Here is a 24,200-nt window from a genome sequence, read left to right as displayed (position 1 = left end):
GTGGCCTCACAGCAGCAATGTAAATACAGGCCACGCCCCTTTTCAGCTAGGCCACAGTCCCAAATTTGTGCACACTGTCCCTCTCATACCTCCCAACTGTCCCACTTATCGCAGGAACGTCCCGATATTTTGGGACATTCCCCCACCACAGGCAGTGCCCCAGTGTTTATGTGACATGAGCTGCAGCAATTGCTGGACCGGGGGCAGGGTGCCTGGGGATGTGACCACGCCCACTTTACACAAGGCCACACCCACTTTACCCATGGCCACGAGGGTGTGAGGTATTCCTTTATTATTAAGTATATAGTGGGAGAAAATAAATATATTAACCTGCGGACAATGGATTAATCTGTAAAACGAATGAAATAAATGCATATAACTAAGACCTAGCGATATATTATGTAATGTGCGTATATTAAAGTGTATTTGTAGTACATAATGAGTTAACTATTAACCTGCAACCTATCATTACCGTCCGTAGTATGAGACTGAACTCTGGGCAAAAAAATATATAACCAGGTTGGATTTGCCCTTAGTTAAAATGGCCACCGGAGCATCGTCGTATACACACCTCTCTAGGACTAGTGCAATGATAGCAGGGACGCACCCGGCCTGACCCGGAAGTGGAGGACTAGCAAATAGTGCACACAGTGACCCGGAAGTAGGGGGTGTAAGTAGGAGACAGAAGCAGCACTGACTCCTCCTGTACTTACACACTGGTACCAGCAGCTGGGAGACCCGGATTACTGTGGTCCTGAGGGGTCTGTAATACCCAGCAAGGTATGTGATCAGTCTGACCATGCCGAGTATTGTGTTATATATGTCTGTTCTACTAACAGCGGGCAGTGCTGGGGATAACAGCACTAACCACACTGATTGCCCTCTGTATGGGAACCAGAGTATGTATATATATATATATAGTACTGCACTAACCACACTGACTGCCCTCTATAAGGGAACCAGTATATATATATATATATATATATATATATATATATATATATATATATATTACTGCACTAACCACACTGACTGCCCTCTATAAGGGAACCAGTATATATATATATATATATATATATATATATATATATATATATATAGCATTGCACTAACCACACTGACTGCTCTCTGTAAGGGAACCAGTATATATATATATATATATATATATATATAGCATTGCACTAACCACACTGACTGCCCTCTATAAGGGAACCAGTATATATATATATATATATATATATATAGCATTGCACTAACCACACTGACTGCCCTCTATAAGGGAACCAGTATGTATGTGTATATATATATATATATATATATATAGCACTGCACTAACCACACTGACTGCTCTCTATAAGGGAACCAGTATATATATATATATATATATATATATATATATATATACTAGGTGGTTCATCGCGCCCTACGGGTGCTGTTCACACTGGCGTAAGGGGCTGCGCCCCCTTAATTTGTGAACATTTGTATATGAGAAATATGGTTAGAATGTTAAATAGAGAGCATATGATGTGGAAGGGGGGGTGTATTGTTTTGTTTAATTAAAGAGCAGTTACAGAGTAAGATGTACATTGATAGTGTGGAGGGTACAGTGACATTTGTGTGTGTGGGGGGGGTGGGGGGGGCTGTGTGTGCGTGTTGTTTAGGTGTGTGTGTGTGTGTGCAATAGTATAGTAGGGTGTTTCTGAGTCAGCGGCTCCCCACTGGCGGAGGTCACGACACAGGAAAACAGGAGGCTGGGTAGTGATAGGGGTGTGTGGGCATAAGGGGGACTAAAGAGGAGGGTGGGAGATACTGTGCAGCTTCTGCCAGTGGGTGAGGGTCCAGCGTGGCAGTACAGGATGGTGGCCCTTAGTCAGTGTCTGCTCCTACTGGGTGGAAGTTTGGGTGCATGAGAGCAGGAGGCTGGGCTATGAGGCATGATAGGGGCATGTGGGCAAAACAGCGTCAGCGACTCCCCAGTGGTGGTAGTTACGGTTCAGGAGAGCAGGAAGCTGGGTAGTGATAGGGGTGTGTGAGTATACGGGGGACTAAAGAGGGGCTGCCATGGGTGGATGCCGTGAATTGCGCGGGGGGGATGTGGGTACCGCGAATTGTGGGAGGGGGGGCACGGGGGGTTGCAGTGAATCGCGGGAGGGTGGGTCGCGGGGGCGGGGGGTTGCCGCAATGACAGGAGGGGGGTCAGGGGTGGGGAATCGCGGTAGGGGGGTCGTGGGGGGCACCGTGAACAGCGGGAGGGGGGGCCCGGGGGGTTGGCGCGAATTGTGGGAGGGGGGGTCGCGGGGTGCCGCAATCGCAGGAGGGGGGGTGTCACGGGGTGGGGCCGCGAATCGCGGGAGTCACCGGGGGTGCCGCGAATTGCGGGGGGTGTGCTGCAAATCGCGGGAGGGGGGTCGCGGGGGGTGCCGCGAATCGCCACAAGAAAATATCAACACAGAAAGTTCAACACATGTCAATGTTGACATAACTGTGGCACTTCATCGGTGTCCATGTCGACACATAAGAATGAATATGAAAACATTAAAAAAAAGAAAAATAAATCTTCAAAAACTCATGTCAACCTTTTTCATTGTCGACCATAGCCATGCCAGTGTTTTGCATGTGCCATTTAATCCTGGGGTTGCCGTGAATTGCGCGCGGGGGTGGTGGGGAGGGAGGAGGTGAGGGGTGTCCACGAATCACGGGAGGAGGGGTTGTGGTTGGATGCCGTGAATTGCGGGAGGGGGGGTCGCGGGGGGGGGGTGTGGGTGCCGCGAATTGTGGGAGGGGGGGCGCGGGGGGTTGCAGTGAATCGCGGGAGGGTGGGTCGCGGGGGGTTGCCGCAATGACAGGAGGGTGGGTCAGGGGTGGGGAATCGCGGTAGGGGGGGTCGTGGGGGGCACCGTGAACCGCGGGGGGGGGCCCCAGGGGGTTGGCGCGAATCGTGGGAGGGGGGGTCGCGTGGTGCCGCGAATCGCAGGAGGGGGGGTGTGTCACGGGGTGGGGCCACGAATCACGGGAGTCACCGGGGGTGCCGCGAATTGCGGGGGGTGTGCTGCAAATCGTGGGAGGGGGGTCGCGGGGGTGCCGCGAATTGCCACAAGAAAGAATCAACACAGAAAGGTCAACACATGTAAATGTAGACATAAGTGTGGCACTTCATTGGTGTCCATGTCGACACATGAGAATGAATATGAAAACATTGAAAAAGTGAAAAATAAATCTTGTCAACCTTTTTCATTGTCGACCATAGCCATGTCAGTGTTTTGCATGTGCCATTTAATCGTGGGGATGCCGTGAATGGGGGGGGGGGGGGGGGAGGGAGGGAGGTGCATACCCAACATGACCCTCTCCAGGAGGGACACATTGCTCTGTTTCTGGACTTTCTTCTTAATTTATGGATTACCATCACCTGTGCTTAAACACCTTTCTTATCAATTACCCTGTTTCAAACAGGTGATGACAATCATAAATTAAGATGGAAGTCCACAACCCAGCGTTACAGCTCCAGACACACTTTGAGTGACAGATGTAGCCAGATATATATATATATATATATATATATATATATAGCATTGCACTAACCACACTGACTGCTCTCTATATGGGAACCAGTGTATATATATATATATAGCATTGCACTAACCACACTGACTGCCCTCTATAAGGGAACCAGTATATATATATATATATATATATATAGCACTGCACTAACCACACTGACTGCCCTCTATATAGGAACCTGTGTGTGTGTATATATATATATATATATATATATATATTTAGTTGTGGGGGACGGCGGCACTCACAAAATGAAGACACAGGAGACCACTTTCTCACAACGTTTCGGGGCTGTGTTGCCACTTTATCAAGTGCAAAAAAACAACCAAACAATCGTGCAAAACAAGCATAAATACCCGCAGCCTTCCTGTCAGTCCTCCCTGCTCAGCTTCCCCTGGGCGTCTAATGATGACGTCACTGGAGTCTGCTAGGCTGGGATACCTAGAGGTCCCGCCCCCCTTGTGTGTAAACAATATCTGTAACGAAAAGAAATACATCAAAAGCATTATAACATACACTTGTGCATTAAGAGACATCCTTGACATCAATTCAGGCTGCTTTTGAATGAATCTGCAGCAATGTGGCATTGTGCCGTGGAGGTGCAATACTCTGCAGGAACCGGCAGGCAGCCAATAAAGCCGCCCCCTCCAGCTCCCGCAGGACATCGCCTCCACTCCTAAGGTGCTAAGTGCATACTAAGACCCATCGATCCAGTTAAAAAACATTGAAAAAAACCAGTCATGTGCAAAACATAATCATGTGACTGATGTGCTGACATAAACACAAACACATACATTTATAAACCTGCTGACCGTTACAAGCACTTCTCTGGGGGGGCTTGTTATTATAATGGGTGGCCTGTTGGCCATACCCCTACTTACTGTTCTATTTGGGAACCACTGACATCGTATTTGTAAAAGTGTCGACATCAAAGGTCGACACTACCCGAATCAAATGTGTTGACATTATCTAAAAAAAAAAATTAAATAAAAAAAAAAAAAAAAAAAGGGCTTTTTTGATTGTTCTAAGGCAGGGGTCTTCAACCCATGGCCCGCGGGCCACGAGTGGCCCGCGGAGCTGATCTCAGTGGCCCCCTGCCCGCCGGCCCGCCATGCACAGGATTTTTTTTTTTAAGTAAAAGAAAATGCTGCCGAGGGAGGCAGTGTAATGGAGTCCCCTTGGGTGCCGCCTACCTGTTTTCCATTGGCTGCAGGCAGGGCAGAGGAGTGGATCCAGCACGGCTGAGGGAGGAGGAGGCACGTCTGGTCACGAGCTGGGGAGTTGGGACCCGGCAAAGCTGCGGGAGGAGGAGACGCAGCTGGCGGGAGCAGGGGACCCGGCACTGGAACTGCAGGAGGAGGCACAGCTGGCGGAGGGGACCCGGCGAAACTGCAGGAGGAGGCATGGATGGTGGAAGCAGGTGACCCGTCAAAGCTGCAGGATGAGGAGGTACATCTGGCGGGAGCAGGGGACCTGGCAAAACTGCAGGTATTACTGGGGGCATATTGTGTGGGGCATTACTGGGGGCATTGTGTGTGAGGGGCACTGCTGGGGCATTGTGTGTGAGGGGCACTGCTGGGGCATTGTGTGTGAGGGGCACTGCTGGGGCATTGTGTGAGGGGCACTGCTGGGGCATTGTGTGAGGGGCACTGCTGGAGCATTGTGTGAGGGGCACTGCTGGGGCATTGTGTGAGGGGCACTGCTGGGGCATTGTGTGAGGGGCACTGCTGGGGCATTGTGTGAGGGGCACTGCTGGGGCATTGTGTGAGGGGCACTGCTGGGGCATTAGGTGAGGGGCACTGCTGGGGCATCATATGTATAAGCAGGAGTACTGCTGGCATTATGGTCTGTGGCATAATGGGCATCAGTGTGGGGCATAATGTGCAATGGGCATAATTTTGTGTGGATTAATGTGTTATGGGCATCACGGTGCGGCATAATGTGTAATGGGCATTATGGTGTATGACATAATGTACAACAGGTATTAAGGTGTGTGGCATAATGTCTAATGGACACTATGGTGTGATGCACAATGTGTAATGGGCATTACGGATAAACAGTGTAACAGTGTATATTGATTTAAGTAGCCTTTCATTGTTTGGGTTTGATCTGTGAGGCATACTATTTCACTGTGTGGGCCTTCATGTTTATATGTCATTGTGCAGCCTTCAGTCAACTTAAGCGTGTGAGGACAACGACCATTCCTGCGGTAACCAATGTCTGGTCATGCAGGTTGCAAAAGAGGTGTCAGGTAATTGTTTTCCTGCTAGTTCACACTCGGTATAATTAGACCACGCCCCTTATAATTAGGTCACACCCGTTTTTGGGAGCGCGCCTACGGCGCGTGCAATTTATTAAATATCAAATTATATATGGGGGGGGGGCCCCACATATTTTACTGTTTGCACTGGAACCCAAATTGGCTGCTGATAACTATTAGGGTGTGTGTGTGGGGTTATGTGCTGAGTATGGGCGGCTGTGCCAACTATCTATGAAGGACTGTGCTGACGTTATAGGGGAGCTGTGATTCTATGGGGCTGTCCGAAATTCCGTAGGTGATTTTAGTGGCCCTCGGGCTTCACTGGATTTTCTTAGGTGGCCCACGCTGTCTTAAAGGTTGAAGACCCCTGTTCTAAGGCATGGGTCTTCAAACTGCGGCCCTCCAGATGTTGTGAAACTACAAATCCCAGCATGCCTTGCCACAGTTTTAACACTCCCTTATAGCAAAACTGTGGCAAGGCATGCTGGGATTTGTAGTTTCACAACATCTGGAGGGCCGCAGTTTGAAGACCCATGTTCTAAGGGCTCCATATTGTGGATAGTAAAACAGAAATGGAGCTGTATGGGCCAGACACACTGAGATGTTAAGTCTATAGGAAATGGGAGAGGCCTGCATGCTCATTAAGGCCCCTTGGGACCAACGTGTCCAGTTGGAAGATTGTAAGAGTCGTAGCGACCTGTCTCCCCCCTCTTGAGAGGTGGCACATGGTCGATGATGCGGTACCTCAAGGATGCTAAATTGTGTCTGGCTTCGTGGAAGTGTCTCGCGACAGGGTGCTCGCTGTGACCAGTGCTGATGGCAGATTTAATGGCCGAGCGATGGGCAGCCGCCCTCTCTTTAAATGCTCTGTCCGTCTTGCCGACATAATGTCGGCCGCACGAACAGCTTATCAGATACACAACGTATCTGGTAGAGCAACCGACCCTGTGATGAATTTTGAACTTTTTACCCGAGTAGGGGTGGTGGAACGTGTCTCCTGGGGTCATGAAGCTGCAGGTGGTGCAGCCGCAGCACCTGTAGCAACCCCCCTTTAGGTCTACCTAAGAATGTAGGGTTATTAGGGAGGGGAAAGGTGACATCATTTTTCACAAGATAATTTTTCAAGTTTTTGCCTCTAGTATAAGAGTGCAATATCTTTTTATTTTGGAGGACTGGCAGGGTGGGATCAGAATTGACAATGGGCCAATGCGACTGTACTATCTTTTTAACTGTGGAACTCTGAGGGTGGAATGAATTAACCCAGATGATTTTATCTGTCACATCTTTTTTTCTGCGTACGGGACTCGAATGCCTCCTCGCGAGTCATGGATTGGACTCTATTTTTTGTGGCAACTATCTCTTCAGTGGTATCACTCTGGCTATGAACTTTTTACCCATTTTATCAAGGGCATCTTCCAACCCTTGGGGCTCACTGCAGATGCGCCGGGCCTGCAACATCTGCGAAAAAGGTAAGCCTTTTTTAAGAGGCGTTGGGTGGAAACTGGAGGCTAATAGAGTATTGTTCCTGTCAGTCGTTTTGGTGAATAGTGTGGTGGACAGCCGTCAATCCATCACTTTGATGTCAACATCCAAATACTGTACAGCTGTATCGCTCATGTTGTATGTCAATTTGATGGGGGATTCTGAAGCATTATGTGTGTTAATCAGCCTCTCAAGGTCACATTGATCATCCCCCCCAAATAATGAGGTCGTCGATGTACCTTGTGTACAGAATCAACTTTGATTGAACCGACACGTTCTGTGTGAACAGTGCCCGTTCTACTGCAAACATGAAGGAGTTCCCGAACGATGGGGCCACTGAGGACCCCATCGCACACCCCCTCTGTTGCAGGTAGAACTTGTTGTTAAATGCGAAATAATTTCGCTTCAGGGTGAGTTCCAGCAATCGGATGAAAAAATGTACTGCTGGCCCCTTGTACAAAGCATTGTCACTGATCAAATTTGTCACAGCCTCCAGTCCGGCTGCGTGTGGAATGAACGTATATAAGCTTGATACATTGATAGTACTTAAGATGCATCCTGGAGGTAATTTGATGATGGTTGACAATTTCCCTAGCAAAGCGTTAGTGTCCTTCAAAAAAGAGATGTCGTTTTGGACACATGGCTGCAAGAAAAAGTCCAAATATATGGATATCCCTTGATACAGAGAACCCCGGGCAGAAATGTTTCTTATAGCCTCTCTCCAAAAATTGAACACTCATCTCATGTATTTGTGACTCTGGCCGTTCATGACTGGAATTGTTGTGGAAAACCTGCATATACTGGGATATCGGCAGGCTGTCCTTCAACCCGGGCGGATGATTACTGGTAGCAAATAACGACGAGTTCCTTATCGGTACTCTTTCAGAACAATGTGCTGCCCAGTTGGTTATTTGTTTTAAAAATTGTAACATCCAAAAAATTAATTGATTGTGGCTCAATTTGGCCTGTAAATCTAACAGTGGTGGGTAGGTTGTTCAACTCATCAACCATCTCATCAAACTCCTGTGTGGTTCCGCTCCATAACAAAAAAATATCGTCTATGAAACGTTTAAAGTAAATAATGTGTTTGCCATACAAAGGCGAAATGTATGTCTGTTCGTACCCATTCATAAACTTATTTGCATAGGATGGAGCTACGTTGGAGCCCATCGCGGTCCCCATCCGCTGTACATAATACTGTCCGTCAAACATAAAGTGATTATGTGACTAAATGAGTTCCAGCAGTTCAATAATGAACTCAAAGGGGGATCGCGATGGGCTTCAACTGTTAGAAGCTCACGTACTGTCCTGTAACCTCCCTCATGGGGAATGATCGTGTACAAGGCACACACATCAAGGGTGGCCAAGTACACATCAGGTCCTATCTCAGGGATCTGGCCAAGTTTTTGTAAAAAGTCTCCCGTATCTTTGAGATACGTGGGTATCAAAGGCATACGTTTTTGTAAGAACCCATCAATGAACACTGCCAAAAGCTGCAACAAGGACCCTCTCCCCGAGATGATGGGACGCCCGGAGGGATTCACAAGGGTCTTGTGCACCTTTGGCAGTGTATATATGGTGGGACAGATGGGGAAATCAACAGTGAGGTACTTAGCTAGCCCCTCTGTAATCCATTGATTTTGCAAAGCTCTTAAGATGGTGACATCAATCCGCCTTTTGATGCGGGGTATGGGATTAGTCAGACAGTGTTTATAAGTATCATGATCCGCTAACTGTCTGTGAATCTCCTGTTCGTATGCTGTCTTGTTTTTGTAACACAATTGAGCCCCCTTTATCTGCTGAGCAGATAATCAGCTCAGGGTTGGCTCTCTCAGTGTGGTGATGGCTTGTCGCTGGGCCGGTGACAAATTGCTAAAATGCTTGTCACGAAAGGTGTGTATCTGTGTACCCAGTTTTTCGCACCAATTTTCACTTTTGTCAGTGCGCAAGACAGGGATACTGTTTTTATCAAATAGTGTGATCTCTTCTCTGATTTTGACAAGCTCAATGCCCACTTCTTCGATTACGAGGAGGATGAGGTCCAGCGAACATTTATTAAGGACCCCACACCATTTGCTACAAAATGTGGTGTTTGTTCTACCAATGGTGGAAACCCGAAACCCATGTGGGATCTTTTTGGTCCTATGGTATTCTGTTAAAAACTGTCCGTGTGCTGTCAATTCGACCTCCCTCCTACGTAATGGAAGAATTTTGTGGAATAAATCAATGGGCAATTTCCCAAAGTATACCTTATCGGCGTCATCATCCGTAAAGGAAATTAGTGTATTCTCAGCCGCATGAAGCAGCCCTTCATCAAATACAATTGGCTGTCCTTGGGACATAACAAAATGTCGTACAACACAAACACGCTAGAATTGTGAGTCGGAACCAGTGTATAGGCTATGATGAGATGGCACAAATAATCAAAAAGTATTTTCAAAAAACTTGGTAACAACTTTAGAGAAGATCTGACTATTCTCTTTGATGTAGGCAACAGAAAAAATGGGAAAACTAGTAGGACTAGAAACAATGTGGACCAATCCTGTCCAGAAATATTAGTCCAACAATGGATTCCAGGGTAAAAAACCAAGCTGTGTGCGGTCAGGTCAAAAAGTCACGTATTATTCAAATAGTAATAGTGATGGGTGTCCAATCAGATAATCTGACCTGTGGTAGATGAGAGAACCACACAGTCCAAGTATATAGAAAAAAAGGACACACTCTCCAGTGTTTTAAATGCAATTTAAAATTAGCTGTGTATTAAAAAAAATGTACAAAAAGGATAAATGTAAAGATACTCAAGTTTCCGTCCACTTGGGACCTTCATCAGGAGGTAAGCAACTGATACAGCAATCCAATAGAGAGCCCCTTTGTCTATGTATCAGATACAAAGACAAAGGGGGGTTATTCATTCCCAGATTCCGACTGTTGGGACGTCCCGACAGTGAGATTCCCGTCCGTTTCCAACTGCTTCTAATAGAACATCCAAAGTCGGTGTTCAATGTACCGAGTGTTGGAAAGTCCGTAAATTGTGTGACACGGCTGCGGATTGGCAGAGAATGGCCGTGTATTCCGCAATGTACCGAGTGTTGGAAAGTCCGTAAATTGTGTGACACTGCTGCGGATTGGCAGAGGATGGCCGTGTATTCCGCAATGTACGAGTGTTGGAAAGTCCGTAAATTGTGTGACACGGCTGCGGATTGGCAGAGAATGGCCGTGTATTCCACAATGTACTGAGTGTTGGAAAGTCTGTATATTGTGTGACACGGCTGCGTATTGGCAGAGAATGGCCGTGTATTCCGCAATGTACCGAGTGTTGGAAAGTCTGTATATTGTGTGACACGGCTGCGGATTAGCAGAGAATGGCCGTGTATTCCGCAATGTACCGAGTGCTGGAAAGTCTGTAAATTGTGTGACACGGCTGCGGATTGGCAGAGAATGGCCGTGTATTCCGCAATGTACCGAGTGCTGGAAAGTCTGTAAATTGTGTGACACGGCTGCGGATTGGCAGAGAATGGCCGTGCATTCCGCAATGTACCGAGTGTTGGAAAAGTCTGTATATTGTGTGACACGGCTGCGGATTGGCAGAGGATGGCCGTGTATTCCGCAATGTACCGAGTGTTGGAAAGTCTGTATATTGTGTGACACGGCTGCGGATTGGCAGAGGATGGCCGTGTATTCCGCAATGTACCGAGTGTTGGAAAGTCTGTAAATTGTGTGACACTGCTGCGGATTGGCAGAGAATGGCCGTGTATTCCACAATGTACCGAGTGCTGGAAAGTCTGTAAATTGTGAGACACGGCTGCGGATTGGCAGAGGATGGCCGTGTAATCCACAATGTACCGAGTGTTGGAAAGTCTGTAAATTGTGAGACACGGCTGCGGATTGGCAGAGAATGGCCGTGTATTCCACAATGTACCGAGTGTTGGAAAGTCTGTAAATTGTGTGACACTGCTGCGGATTGGCAGAGAATGGCCGTGTATTCCACAATGTACCGAGTGTTGGAAAGTCTGTATGTTGTGTGACACTGCTGCGGATTGGCAGAGAATGGCCGTGCATTCCGCATTGTGCGGCAGTATCCCACAAAACAGATCCGAGTAAAAAAAGTTGGATCTCACAGACTTCAGTGCCGGCATTGAATAAACAAGCAAATTTTTCCCCTGTCGGGAGGTATCGGCACAGATTGAACACCCTCCAAAATTTATAAAGCTTACCTTACATCAGGGATACACTGAGTTTGAGTCTACACCGGAAGGTAACATTTATGTCTTTGTGTCTGATGACGGTTGGAATAAAGGGAAACGTTATATGAGGTGACGGACTATCTGACTTATAGCGTGTACACATGGTAAGATTAGGCATCTGATGTTCCCGAAATAGTGAACATCGGAAGCCATATTGCATGCAAATCGCATGCTTTTTTAAGGCTTGCGAGCTTGATGCGCTGCCGATGCGTGCTCCCGTGTGAGAGCAAATCGGCAGCCAGATAGAGAGGGCAGGCAACACTATATAGTCTAAATTGTGCCCCTCTGGCATGCTGTGAGATGCGAGTCCCATCGCAGTCGCATCGGGACTCGCATCTCACAGCAGGATCTGCTGTGTGTACACACCTTCAGTGAGACCTGTCTGTGAGTGCCGCCAATTTACACCAGTGTATGGGAGTTATTCCTATCACCAGTCTCCTTATACTCAGGTGCAGATCCGTATTGCCGTGACTTGTGTATGATCTCTGTAACTGGAGGCAGAAATATAACCGGATCCTCCTCTCTCCTCCGGTGTATGTAGGACACTGCGGCCGGCCAGTGATACGGGAGGATAAGGTGACTATAACATTATCTTATCATATTGGGGACTGAGCACTACAGCAGGGAATGTGTTATACACTATGTCCAGTATAAATCAGCTGCTGTAATTGTCTGCAGCTAGCGGATTTGCCGGGGGCTATCCAATTATCCTGGACTAGTGTCCTGCCGCTGCTTCGCACAGGTACATGTGTTATAATAACGCTCCCCTGCCCAGACCCATTCCCCTCACCAGCTGCTCTCCGTCCCAACTACTACTACTGCTTCCGCTGACACCTGAGCGCCCAGACAGCCACAGCCACCCCTCCCCCTCACCAGCTGCTCTCTGTCCCAACTTCAACTGCTTCCGCTGACACCTGAGCGCCCAGACAGCCACAGCCACCCCTCCCCCTCACCAGCTGCTCTCTGTCCCAACTACTACTACTGCTTCCGCTGACACCTGAGCACTCAGACAGCCACAGCCACCCCTTCCCCTCACCAGCTGCTCTCTGTCCCAACTACTACTACTACTTCCGCTGACACCTGAGCACCCAGACAGCCACAGCCACCCCTTCCCCTCACCAGCTGCTCTCCGTCCCAACTACTACTACTGCTTCTGCTGACACCTGAGCCCCCAGACAGCCACAGCCACCCCTTCCCCTCACCAGCTGCTCTCTGTCCCAACTACTACTGCTTCCGCTGACACCTGAGCACCCAGACAGCCACAGCCACCCCTCCCCATCACCAGCTGCTCTCTGTCCTAACTACTACTACTGCTTCCGCTGACACCTGAGCGCCCAGACAGCCACAGTCACCCCTTCCCCTCACCAGCTGCTCTCCGTCCCAACTGCTACTACTGCTTCCGCTGACACCTGAGCGCCCAGACAGCCACAGTCACCCCTTCCCCTCACCAGCTGCTCTCCGTCCCAACTACTACTACTGCTTCCGCTGACACCTGAGCACCCAGACAGCCACAGCCACCCCTTCCCCTCACCAGCTGCTCTCCGTCCCAACTACTACTACTGCTTCCGCTGACACCTGAGCGCCCAGACAGCCACAGCCACCCCTTCCCCTCACCAGCTGCTCTCCGTCCCAACTACTACTACTGCTTCCGCTGACACCTGAGCACCCAGACAGCCACAGCCACCCCTTCCCCTCACCAGCTGCTCTCCGTCCCAACTACTACTACTGCTTCCGCTGACACCTGAGCGCCCAAACAGCCACAGCCACCCCTTCCCCTCACCAGCTGCTCTCCGTCCCAACTACTACTACTGCTTCCGCTGACACCTGAGCACCCAGACAGCCACAGCCACCCCTTCCCCTCACCAGCTGCTCTCCGTCCCAACTACTACTACTGCTTCCGCTGACACCTGAGCGCCCAAACAGCCACAGCCACCCCTTCCCCTCACCAGCTGCTCTCCGTCCCAACTACTACTACTGCTTCCGCTGACACCTGAGCGCCCAAACAGCCACAGCCACCCCTTCCCCTCACCAGCTGCTCTCCGTCCCAACTACTACTACTGCTTCCGCTGACACCTGAGCACCCAGACAGCCACCCCTTCCCCTCACCAGCTGCTCTCCGTCCCAACTACTACTGCTTCCGCTGACATCTGACCACGCAGACAGCCACAGCCACCCCTTCCCCTCACCAGCTGCTCTCCGTCCCAACTACTACTGCTTCCGCTGACACCTGAGCGCCCAGACAGCCACAGCCAGAGACACCACCGCGTGCAATGTGACCCACGCAGCCCAATCAGCTGTGCATTCCCAGCATGCGGCCCATTAATGGGGTTGCTGGGACTCTTAGTTCCACAGCAAAACCAATAGTTAAATAAAAGCACACTGACAAGAAAAGTAAAACTTTATATTACACAGAGCCCATTCATACATACTTACCTATCTAGATTGAGGATCGGTCCCCTTGTCCACTAGAATTCCGGTATTGGTACCTGTGGAGGCGAATCATCCTTACATCTCCTAGGTGTGGGTCGGTCCTCTTCGTTCCATGTAGGCATCCACGTACTTAGCAAAATAAACAAACGCCGGTACCCGAGCCAGCACGGACACGGAGGAGACGCAGGATGACTATATTTACATCCTGCGGCTCCTCCCCCGAATAGCGCTATTGGCCACCTGGCGGCCAATCAGGAGCACTAACGTGTATATAAAGGGGTATCTAGGTGACAGCTCCATCATAGTATCTTAAATATTACTCTGTGCAGCAGGTTAGTGTATATAAAGGGGTATCTAGGTGACCGCTCCATCATAGTATCTTACATATTACCCTGTGCAGCAGGTTAGTGTATATAAAGGGGTATCTAGGTGACAGATCCATCATAGTATCTTACATATTACTCTGTGCGGCAGGTTAGTGTATATAAAGGGGTATCTAGGTGACAGATCCATCATAGTATCTTACATATTACTCTGTGCAGCAGGTTAGTGTATATAAAGGGGTATCTAGGTGACCTCTCCATCATAGTATCTTACATATTACTCTGTACAGCAGGTTAGTGTATATAAAGGGGTATCTAGGTGACAGCTCCATCATAGTATCTTACATATTACTCTGTGCAGCAGGTTAGTATATATAAAGGGGTATCTAGGTGACGGCTTCATCATAGTATCTTACATATTACTCTGTGCATCAGGTTAGTATATATAAAGGGGTATCTAGGTGACAGCTCCATCATAGTATCTTACATATATCTCTGTGCATCAGGTTAGTGTATATAAAGGGGTATCTAGGTGACGGCTCCATCATAGCATCTTACATATTACTCTGTGCAGCAGGTTAGTGTATATAAAGGGGTATCTAGGTGACAGATCCATCATAGTATCTTACATATTACTCTGTGCAGCAGGTTAGTGTATATAAAGGGGTATCTAGGTGACAGCTCCATCATAGTATCTTACATATTACTCTGTGCAGCAGGTTAGTGTATATAAAGGGGTATCTAGGTGACCTCTCCATCATAGTATCTTACATATTACTCTGTACAGCAGGTTTGTGTATATAAAGGGGTATCTAGGTGACAGCTCCATCATAGTATCTTACATATTACTCTGTGCAGCAGGTTAGTGTATATAAAGGGGTATCTAGGTGACGGCTCCATCATAGTATCTTACATATTACTCTGTGCAGCAGGTTACTGTGTATAAAGGGGTATCTAGGTGACGGCTCCATCATAGTATCTTACATATTACTCTGTGCTGCAGGTTAGTGTATATAAAGGGGTATCTAGGTGACAGCGTAATCATAGTATCTTACATATTACTCTGTGCAGCAGGTTAGTGTATATAAAGGGGTATCTAGGTGACAGCTCCATCATAGTATCTTACATATTACTCTGTGCAGCAGGTTAGTGTATATAAAGGGGGTATCTAGGTGACGGCTCCATCATAGTATCCTACATATTACTCTGTGCAGCAGGTTAGTGTATATAAAGGGGTATCTAGGTGACGGCTCCATCATAGTATCTTACATATTTCTCTGTGCAGCAGGTTGGTGTATATAAAGGGGTATCTAGGTGACAGATCCATCATATTATCTTACATATTACTCTGTGCGGCAGGTTAGTGTATATAAAGGGGTATCTAGGTGACCTCTCCATCATAGTATCTTACATATTACTCTGTACAGCAGGTTAGTGTATATAAAGGGGTATCTAGGTGACAGCTCCATCATAGTATCTTACATATTACTCTGTGCATCAGGTTAGTGTATATAAAGGGGTATCTAGATGACAGCTCCATCATAGTATCTTACATATTACTCTGTGCAGCAGGTTAGTGTATATAAAGGGGTATCTAGGTGACAGCTTCATCATAGTACCTTACATATCACTCTGTGCAGCATGTTAGTGTATATAAAGGGGTATCTAGGTGACGGCTCCATCATAGTATCTTACATATTACTCTGTGCATCAGGTTAGTGTATATAAAGGGGTATCTAGGTGACGGCACCATCATAGTATCTTACATGTTACTCTGTGCAGCAGATTAGTGTAAATAAAGGGGTATCTAGGTGACAGCGCCATCATAGTATCTTACATACTACTCTGTGACGCAGGTTAGTATATATAAAGGGGTATCTAGGTGACAGCTCCATCATAGTATCTTACATACTACTCTGTGACGCAGGTTATGCCCCTTTCAGACCGCACTTTTAAAACGGTAAATTGCCGTTTTTTTACCGTTTTAAAACGGTAATGTGTGCGGTCTGAAAGGTCCAGTCCCACTTAACCGGTTAGAAAATGCCGTTTTTTCTAACCGGTTAAAATGCAGGGTCCTACCCGTTTCTGAACCGGTATTTTAGCGCAAAAATCGGCTCAGAAACGGTATTTAGGACCCAGCCAATGAGCTGGGTCCTAAATTCAGCACAGTGAATACTTAATGAGCGCTCATTAAGTATTCACAGCACTGGAGCCCCCCCCCGCGCGTGTCGACACCCCCCGCGCGCGTGTCGACGCCCCCCCGCGCGTGTCGACGGCCCCCCCGCGTGTCGACCCCCCCGCGCGTGTCGGCGCCCCCCCCCCGTGTCGACTTACCCCGTGCCGGTATCTCCGTTGTGGTTCCCGGCACTGCAGCTCAGTATGCTCAGAAAGCACTTATGAAAAAAGTGTCTTTCAGAAAATGGCTGCCCCCCATACGGAAGACAGTTTTTTTAAACAGGGTTTCCTATGGGGCAGCCATTTTCTGGAAGACACTTTTTTCATAAGTGCTTTCCGAGCATACTGAGCTGCAGTCCACAACGGAGGTACCGGCACGGGGTAAGTCGACACGGGGGGGGGCGCCGACACGCGGGGTGGGGTGGGGGGGAGTCGACACGCGCGGGGGGCGTCGACATGCGCGGGGGGCGTCGACATGCGCGGGGGGCGTCGACATGCTCTCGGTCGACACGCGAGGGGGGGGGGGAGCTGCACGGAGGGAAGGGCTGAAGGCTGCACTGGCTTTGACCCTGTATTTGGAAAGTTTCCAAAAACGGGTCTGCCAGTGTCAAAAAATCGGCACTTAAACGGTAATATACCGTTTAAGTGCTGCGGTGTGAAAGGGGTTTTATCTGGCAGACCCGTTTTTGGAAACGTTTCCAAATACAGGGTCAAAGCCAGTTATGCGGTCTGAAAGCAGCATTAGTGTATATAAAGGGGTATCTAGGTGACAGCTCCATCATAGTATCTTACATACTACTCTGTGACGCAGGTTAGTGTATATAAAGCGGTATCTGGGTGACAGCTCCATCATAGTATCTTACATATTACTCTGTGTATCAGGTTAGTGTACATAAAGGGGTATCTAGGTGACCGCTCCATCACAGTATCTTACATATTACTCCCCCATTCACGTACAGTCGGGTTACACCTAACATGTGAGTGCACTTTAACTCAGTAGCGCCATTTGTCTTTTAATGTGACTTTTTTGTTAAATGCCTATTATTTACAAAGTGATGCGAATAGGACACACAAGCAGCTTCTGTTTATTAAAATATGTGGCATTCTTATATACTGTGTGTGACCACTGCTGTATCTGTATAGGAAAAACTGGAAAACACTAAAGTAGCATTTCTTGTGTAGATGCAATGCAGGGATTCCACATATTTTAATTATCAGAAGCTGCTTGTGCATCCTTGTCACATCACTTTGCGAATAAGATGCATTTATGGAAAAAAAGGGTGAGGGTGAAATTTAATAGGATGAGAGATTCAGAAAGTGAGAGATTTGGTAAGAAATGTCCAGTTTTTTTAAATCAACAATCATGTACACTGCAATATCAAACTGGTTTTGCAGCATAAAGGATTGGCACTTTAAAAAAACTGGTGATTTCTTACCAAAATCTCTCACTTTCTGAATCTCTCATTCTATTAAATTTCACCCTCAGTGCTACAGTCCCACTATGGAATGGAGCAACTAGAAGGACTGTTTAACACACAAGGAGGCTGGATGTATGTGGACACATCTGTACACAAATGTAACATCATGGTCAGTGTCTGTGACATTTGCTATTGTGTATAAATATTCATCTTATACAATATAAGTTGCGTTATCCTGGTAACCATTATACTTTTACATATGTACTTTCTTACAGGACATATAAGGAGCAGGATTCAAATTAAGAGGATTTTGAAAAAGGAAATTGTTCTCCGCTCAAGCCAACTAAATACATTATATCTCCTTACACCTCAGGAGGAGGAACAGACACAATTTTATTTTCTGGATAGAAACATTTAGCAACTAATTTGTTCTCACCTCATACATGATGAGTCTCACAGGAGAGAAGCCACATGTGTGCTCTGAGTGTGACAAAGGCTTTACATATAAATCACAGCTTCTCATACATCAGAGGAGTCACACAGGAGAGAAGCCACATGTGTGCTCTGAGTGTGACAAAGGCTTTACATTTAAATCATTGCTTCTCATACATCAGAGGAGTCACACAGGAGAGAAACCACATGTGTGCTCTGAGTGTGGCAAAGGCTTTACATGTAAATCACAGCTTCTCATACATCAGAGGAGTCACACAGGAGAGAAACCATATGTGTGTTCTGAGTGTGACAAAGGATTTAAATGTAAATCACAGCTTCTGACACATCAGAGGAGTCATACAGGAGAGAAACCATATGTGTGCTCTGAGTGTGACAAAGGCTTTACATGTAAATCACAGCTTCTGACACATCAGAGGACTCACACAGGAGAGAAGCCATTTACATGTTCTGAATGCAGCAAATGTTTTTCCCAAAAGTCACATCTTGTCCAACATCAGATGAGTCACACAGGAGAGAAGCCATATAAATGTTCTGAATGCAGCAAATGTTTTTCCCAGCAGTCACATCTTATCAGACATCAGAGGAGTCACACAGGAGAGAAGCCATATAAATGTTCTGAATGCGGCAAATGTTTTTCCCTGCAGTCACAGCTTGTCCAACATCAAAAGAGTCACACAGGAGAGAAGCCATATAAATGTTCTGAATGCAGCAAATGTTTTTACCTGAAGTCACAGCTTGTCATACATCAGAGGAATCACACTGGAGAGAAGCCAAATAAATGTTCTGAATGCAGCAAATGTTTTTCCCATATGTCAGATCTTGTCCGACATCAGAGGAATCACACAGGAGAGAAACCATATAAATGTTCTGAATGCAGCAAATGTTTTACCCAGAAGTCACTTCTTGTCTTACATCAGAGGAGTCACACAGGAGAGAAGCCATATAAATGCTCTGAATGCAGCAAATGTTTTTCCCAAAAGGCACATCTTGTCCTACATCAGAGGAGTCACACAGGAGAGAAGCCATATAACTGTTCTGAATGCAGCAAATGTTTTTACCTGAAGTCACAGCTTGTCATACATCAGAGGAATCACACTGGAGAGAAGCCAAATAAATGTTCTGAATGCAGCAAATGTTTTTCCCATATGTCAGATCTTGTCCGACATCAGAGGAATCACACAGGAGAAAAACCATATAAATGTTCTGAATGCAGCAAATGTTTTACCCAGAAGTCACTTCTTGTCTTACATCAGAGGGGTCACACAGGAGAGAAGCCATATAAATGCTCTGAATGCAGCAAATGTTTTTCCCAAAAGGCACATCTTGTCCTACATCAGAGGAGTCATACAGGAGAGAAACCATATGTGTGCTCTGAGTGTGACAAAGGCTTTACATGTAAATCACATCTTCTCAGACATCAGAGGAGTCACACAGGAGAGAAGCCATTTACATGTTCTGAATGCAGCAAATGTTTTTCCCAAAAGTCACATCTTGTCCAACATCAGAGGAGTCACACAGGAGAGAAGCCATATAAATGTTCTGAATGCAGCAAATGTTTTTCCCAACAGTCACATCTTATCAGACATCAGCGGAGTCACACAGGAGAGAAGCCATATAAATGCTCTGAATGCAGCAAATGTTTTTCCCATATGTCAGATCTTGTCCGACATCAGAGGAGTCACACAGGAGAGAAACCATATAAATGTTCTGAATGCAGCAAATGTTTTCCCCAGACGTCACTTCTTGTCCGACATCAGAGGGGTCACACAGGAGAGAAGCCATATAAATGCTCTGAATGCAGCAAATGTTTTCCCCAGAAGTCACTTCTTGCCTTACATCAGAGGAGTCACACAGCAGAGAAGCCATATAAATGTTCTGAATGCAGCAAATGTTTTTACCTGAAGTCACAGCTTGTCCAACATCAGAGGAGTCACACAGGAGAGAGGCCATATAAATGCTCTGAATGCAGCAAATGTTTTTCCCAAAAGGCACATCTTGTCCTAAATCAGAGGAGTCACACAGGAGAGAAGCCATATAACTGTTCTGAATGCTGCCAGTCTGGGGCCTGGTATTGTACTTATTGGGAGTGAGGTGGCAGGTGACTTTACAGTGTCTGTACCCAATTGTGCTTGTACAGTGCCACATCCGTCAGCTGCACAGTACCATCCCCACTACTGCAGGCACAGCCATACTTCCGGATTCTGCACAACAAGCAGCTCTGCCTCGCTCCCTGTGTACATGCACTGCTGGGTTCTGCCTCCCTACTTGTGTACGTACACTGCCGAGCTCAGCCTCGCTCCCTGTGTATGTACACTGCTGTGCTATGCCTCCTTCCCTGTGTATGCAGTGCTGGGCTAAGACTCCCTCCCTGTGTACATATACTGCTGGGCTCTGCCTCCCTCCCTGTTCATGTGCGCTGCTGGGCTCTGCCTCCCTCCCTGTGTATGTGCACTGCTGGGCTCTGCCTCTCTCCCTGTATACATACACTGCTGGGCTCTGCCTCCCTCCCTGTATACATACACTGCTGGGCTCTGCCTCTCTCCCTGTATACATACACTGCTGGGCTCTGCCTTCCTCCCTGTATACATACACTGCTGGGCTCTGCCTCCCTCCCTGTATACATACACTGCTGAGCTCTGCCTCCCTCCCTGTATACATATACTGCTGGGCTCTGCCTCCCTCCCTGTGTACGTACACTGCTGGGCTCTGCCTCCCTCCCTGTGTATGTACACTGCTGGGCTCTGCCTCCCTCCCTGTGTGCATACACTGCTGGGCTCTGCCTCCCTCCCTGTATACATACACTGCTGGGCTCTTCCTCCCTCCCTGTGTACATACACTGCTGGGCTCTGAATCGGTGATACAGATAAAAAAATCTATTTTTTTTAAAGATTGTAGTGGGATTGCCTTTGAGGCCTCCAAAAGCAGCCGGGTCCCATAGCAACTGCATCCACTGATTATAGGAACCCTGTATGCGGCCTTGTACCACCCTACAGGTCTCCACTGGTCTCTCTCCTTTCCCTCATGCCTCTATGTTGCTGCCTTACCTCACTCTCTCTGAATACTATGTACTACCTGTATCACATAGTAACCAATCATTATTACATGTGTTAGGTCGCTGACGCTAGACTGCTAATAGTGGATTTCTAGTTGCTATGGGTTACAGTACATCCTTCCTTCTCACATGTTATTAACCAGGTCTGATGGAGAGCACATTGTGTAATAGGCGAATACTAACATCCTCCATAATAATTAGCAGCACAGTAACAGTATACACGTTACTATGACACAGTATATAGTGATATAATCTGCATGTAGACTGAAGGACGATGATCTAACAATATCTGTAATAACCATGTATATTACTAGTAGCTGTCCCCAGAACATGGGAATAAAAGCTGATCTGGATAAATGGGATTCTGTTACCGATTGTATAACTATAGACTTTGTTTATCTATAATACTTTGTACATTCTTCTACATGTTACAGATAGTTAGGTGGTCCTGTAATGATGACCATCTGGTAACCTACAATAACACCCTAAATAAACTAATGATCCTTCAGCAAATGGATTATTGATGTCTTTATTACTGGTGCTGACATATAACCACAGCGACTACCTGCCAATCGGGGATTGCTCAGTACAAGGAGAGATGCATTATATTCCCTGCTTGCTGTGGTCCTTTCTTGTCTGCTGTCCTCCAGATGGAACACTCAGACTAGATCAGTTGCTGTGACACATAACAGCTTGGCCATCTTATGTCCCTGGGCCTGATTCAGAGATGATCAGTAATCTGAGAAAATGGCAGGTGACTGCGAGTAGAAAGCTGCCGCTCAGACAGAAAGCGAAAACACCTTGGGTGACATTTAATGGTTTTTTTTTTTTTAGTAATGTTCTGAAATCCCACATTATCGCATTTTGGAATTTGGAATTTTTTGAGAAATCAACTATGGTGCGATTTTTAGTCATGAAAATGTGCGAATTAATGCACGTGTGGTTTGTGTAAAATAAAATGCATGAGCAAAGCCAGCCCCTTGCTGGTTTCTGAAATTCAGGGGAGTAAAAACATAGGGGATCCCCAGGATATCTAAAACCAGCACCAGGCTCAAGAGCCGGTCCTGGTTCCCAAAATACAGGGGACAAAATGACTAGGGGCCCCCCGGTATTTTGGCAACCAGCACTGGGCCCAAACAGCCATTAAAGGGTCCGCTGGGTCTTGTAGTTCTACAACATTACAAATCGTGAAATAAAACACACAAACACATGAACAGTATAGCTTTATTACATACTACATGCATTTACACATACGTCACCTATGGATTCCCTCATAGGCTTGTCCATGTAGAATCCCCAAGGAGAACCTGCAGAGGGAATATATACTCACCAGATGCCTCCCTGCTCGATCACTGTCTTCTCCGGCTGGCAGCACCCCTGTGAGAGCAGTCCAAATGTTTGTTTACATTTGTGGCTCCTTCCACATGTCCCTCCCACCAGCCAATAAGGAGCAGCCATTGGCTGGTGGGCGGGACTAACCCCTGGCATGTGGGAGAAGCTGCAAATGTAAACAAACATTTATCAGCCTGATGCCCACCACCCTTCCTTTATTGGGGGGTCCCCACTCCTCCAAGGTCCCTGCCACAGGGATCAATGCTTTGGCCAGGGGAACTTATGTAAAAAGTTTTCCCTGTCTGTGGCATTACCCTGTTGGCTTTTTTGGCCCGGTGCTGGTTGCCAAAATATGGGGGACCCCTAGTCATTTTGTCACCCGTATTTTAGGAACCAGGACCGGCCCTTGAGCCTGGTGCTGGTTTTGGAAATCCTGGAGCTCCCCTATGGTTTTGCTCCGCTGAATGTCTAAAACCAGGACCGGATCTTTGAGCCCTGGGCTGGTTATGCTCAGGAGGGGGAACCAACACATTGTTTTACATTACCATGCACAGATCACACTGGTCTGTGCATGGTTCTGTCAAACTCGACATGTTCCAATAGGTCTATTTGTTGCTATTTTTGGTAATGTTTTCCAATATTCGCACCCCAGTATACTTTATAATGGGAAAACATCTGGATGCGAATTGAAGTGTGACAAAATTTCTACAGGTCAGAATGTGCAATTTTCACTGCAATTCGCATCCTATTAAGTTGGAGATTTTGGGAAAACGTACACATTTTTTTTTTTACATAAATTTTCCAAAGTCCAAATACTTCATCCCAGTAAATGTCACCCCTTGTGTCCATTAGCGAATGTATTGCAACACTATCACAGATCGCTATCCACTCACAAATCCATATGCTATTCCTGATGCATTGAAAGGACTTTGCTGTCTGTGACAATGAGAGGTAGGTCTGAGGCTTCCACTAATCTGCGACTGAGATGGGCAGAACGATGCCAGCGCAGACATCAAAGATCCTCTATTATAAGGCCTAAGAAATTGTCAGGTTCCCACTCCCACACGCTGGCTTCCTGTCAGGCAACCTCTGGCCACTTTGTGTACCTATTGTGACAAGGAAGCACGTACACTGGAACCCATGAAGTTGTGGTCTTTATTTTTGTAGCAGGTACACAGCATACCAGGTAATCACAGCAAGAATGGTTACTTACAGTGGTGGGATTCAGCCGGTTCGCACCGGTTCTACAGAACTAATACCTAATGTTCTATCGGTTCTGCAGAACCGTTTGCTGGCCTGCTGAATTCCACCACTGAATTTTACAATCGCAATCCCAATAAATCCCATTCAATCATGGCGCCTGTTGTTTTGTCTGTCGCAGCCTGCCCATGATTAATAATATAATGGCTGCGCTGCTGCCTGGCTCTGCTCTTCTTGGCTCAGCAGGGCTGGTCTGGCAGTCAGTCTATAAGCCCT

General features: G+C 47.1%; 1 protein-coding gene across 1 annotated transcript; it reads left to right on the top strand.

The window, feature by feature from the left end:
- Window positions 1–664: 664 nt before the first annotated feature.
- Window positions 665–21,863, top strand: LOC146072883 (uncharacterized). The gene is made up of 3 exons (XM_083180064.1): window positions 665–780; window positions 11,991–12,117; window positions 18,163–21,863. The coding sequence occupies exon 3, from the start codon at window positions 18,331–18,333 to the stop codon at window positions 20,428–20,430; it is 2,100 nt and encodes a 699-aa protein (XP_083036190.1). The 5' UTR covers window positions 665–780; window positions 11,991–12,117; window positions 18,163–18,330; the 3' UTR covers window positions 20,431–21,863.
- The last annotated feature ends 2,337 nt before the right edge of the window (window positions 21,864–24,200 follow it).

Source organism: Crinia signifera, chromosome 4 (genome assembly GCF_055691185.1).
Source record: "Crinia signifera chromosome 4, ASM5569118v1, whole genome shotgun sequence".
Taxonomy (NCBI): Eukaryota; Metazoa; Chordata; class Amphibia; order Anura; family Myobatrachidae; genus Crinia; species Crinia signifera.
The sequence above is the reverse complement of the archived record's forward strand: the minus strand, read 5'-3'. Positions and strand labels throughout refer to the sequence as shown.

Excerpts from the sequence above, each read along its gene's own strand:
- LOC146072883 (XM_083180064.1), top strand. The coding sequence starts at position 18,331 with ATGATGAGTCTCACAGGAGAGAAGCCACATGTGTGCTCTGAGTGTGAC.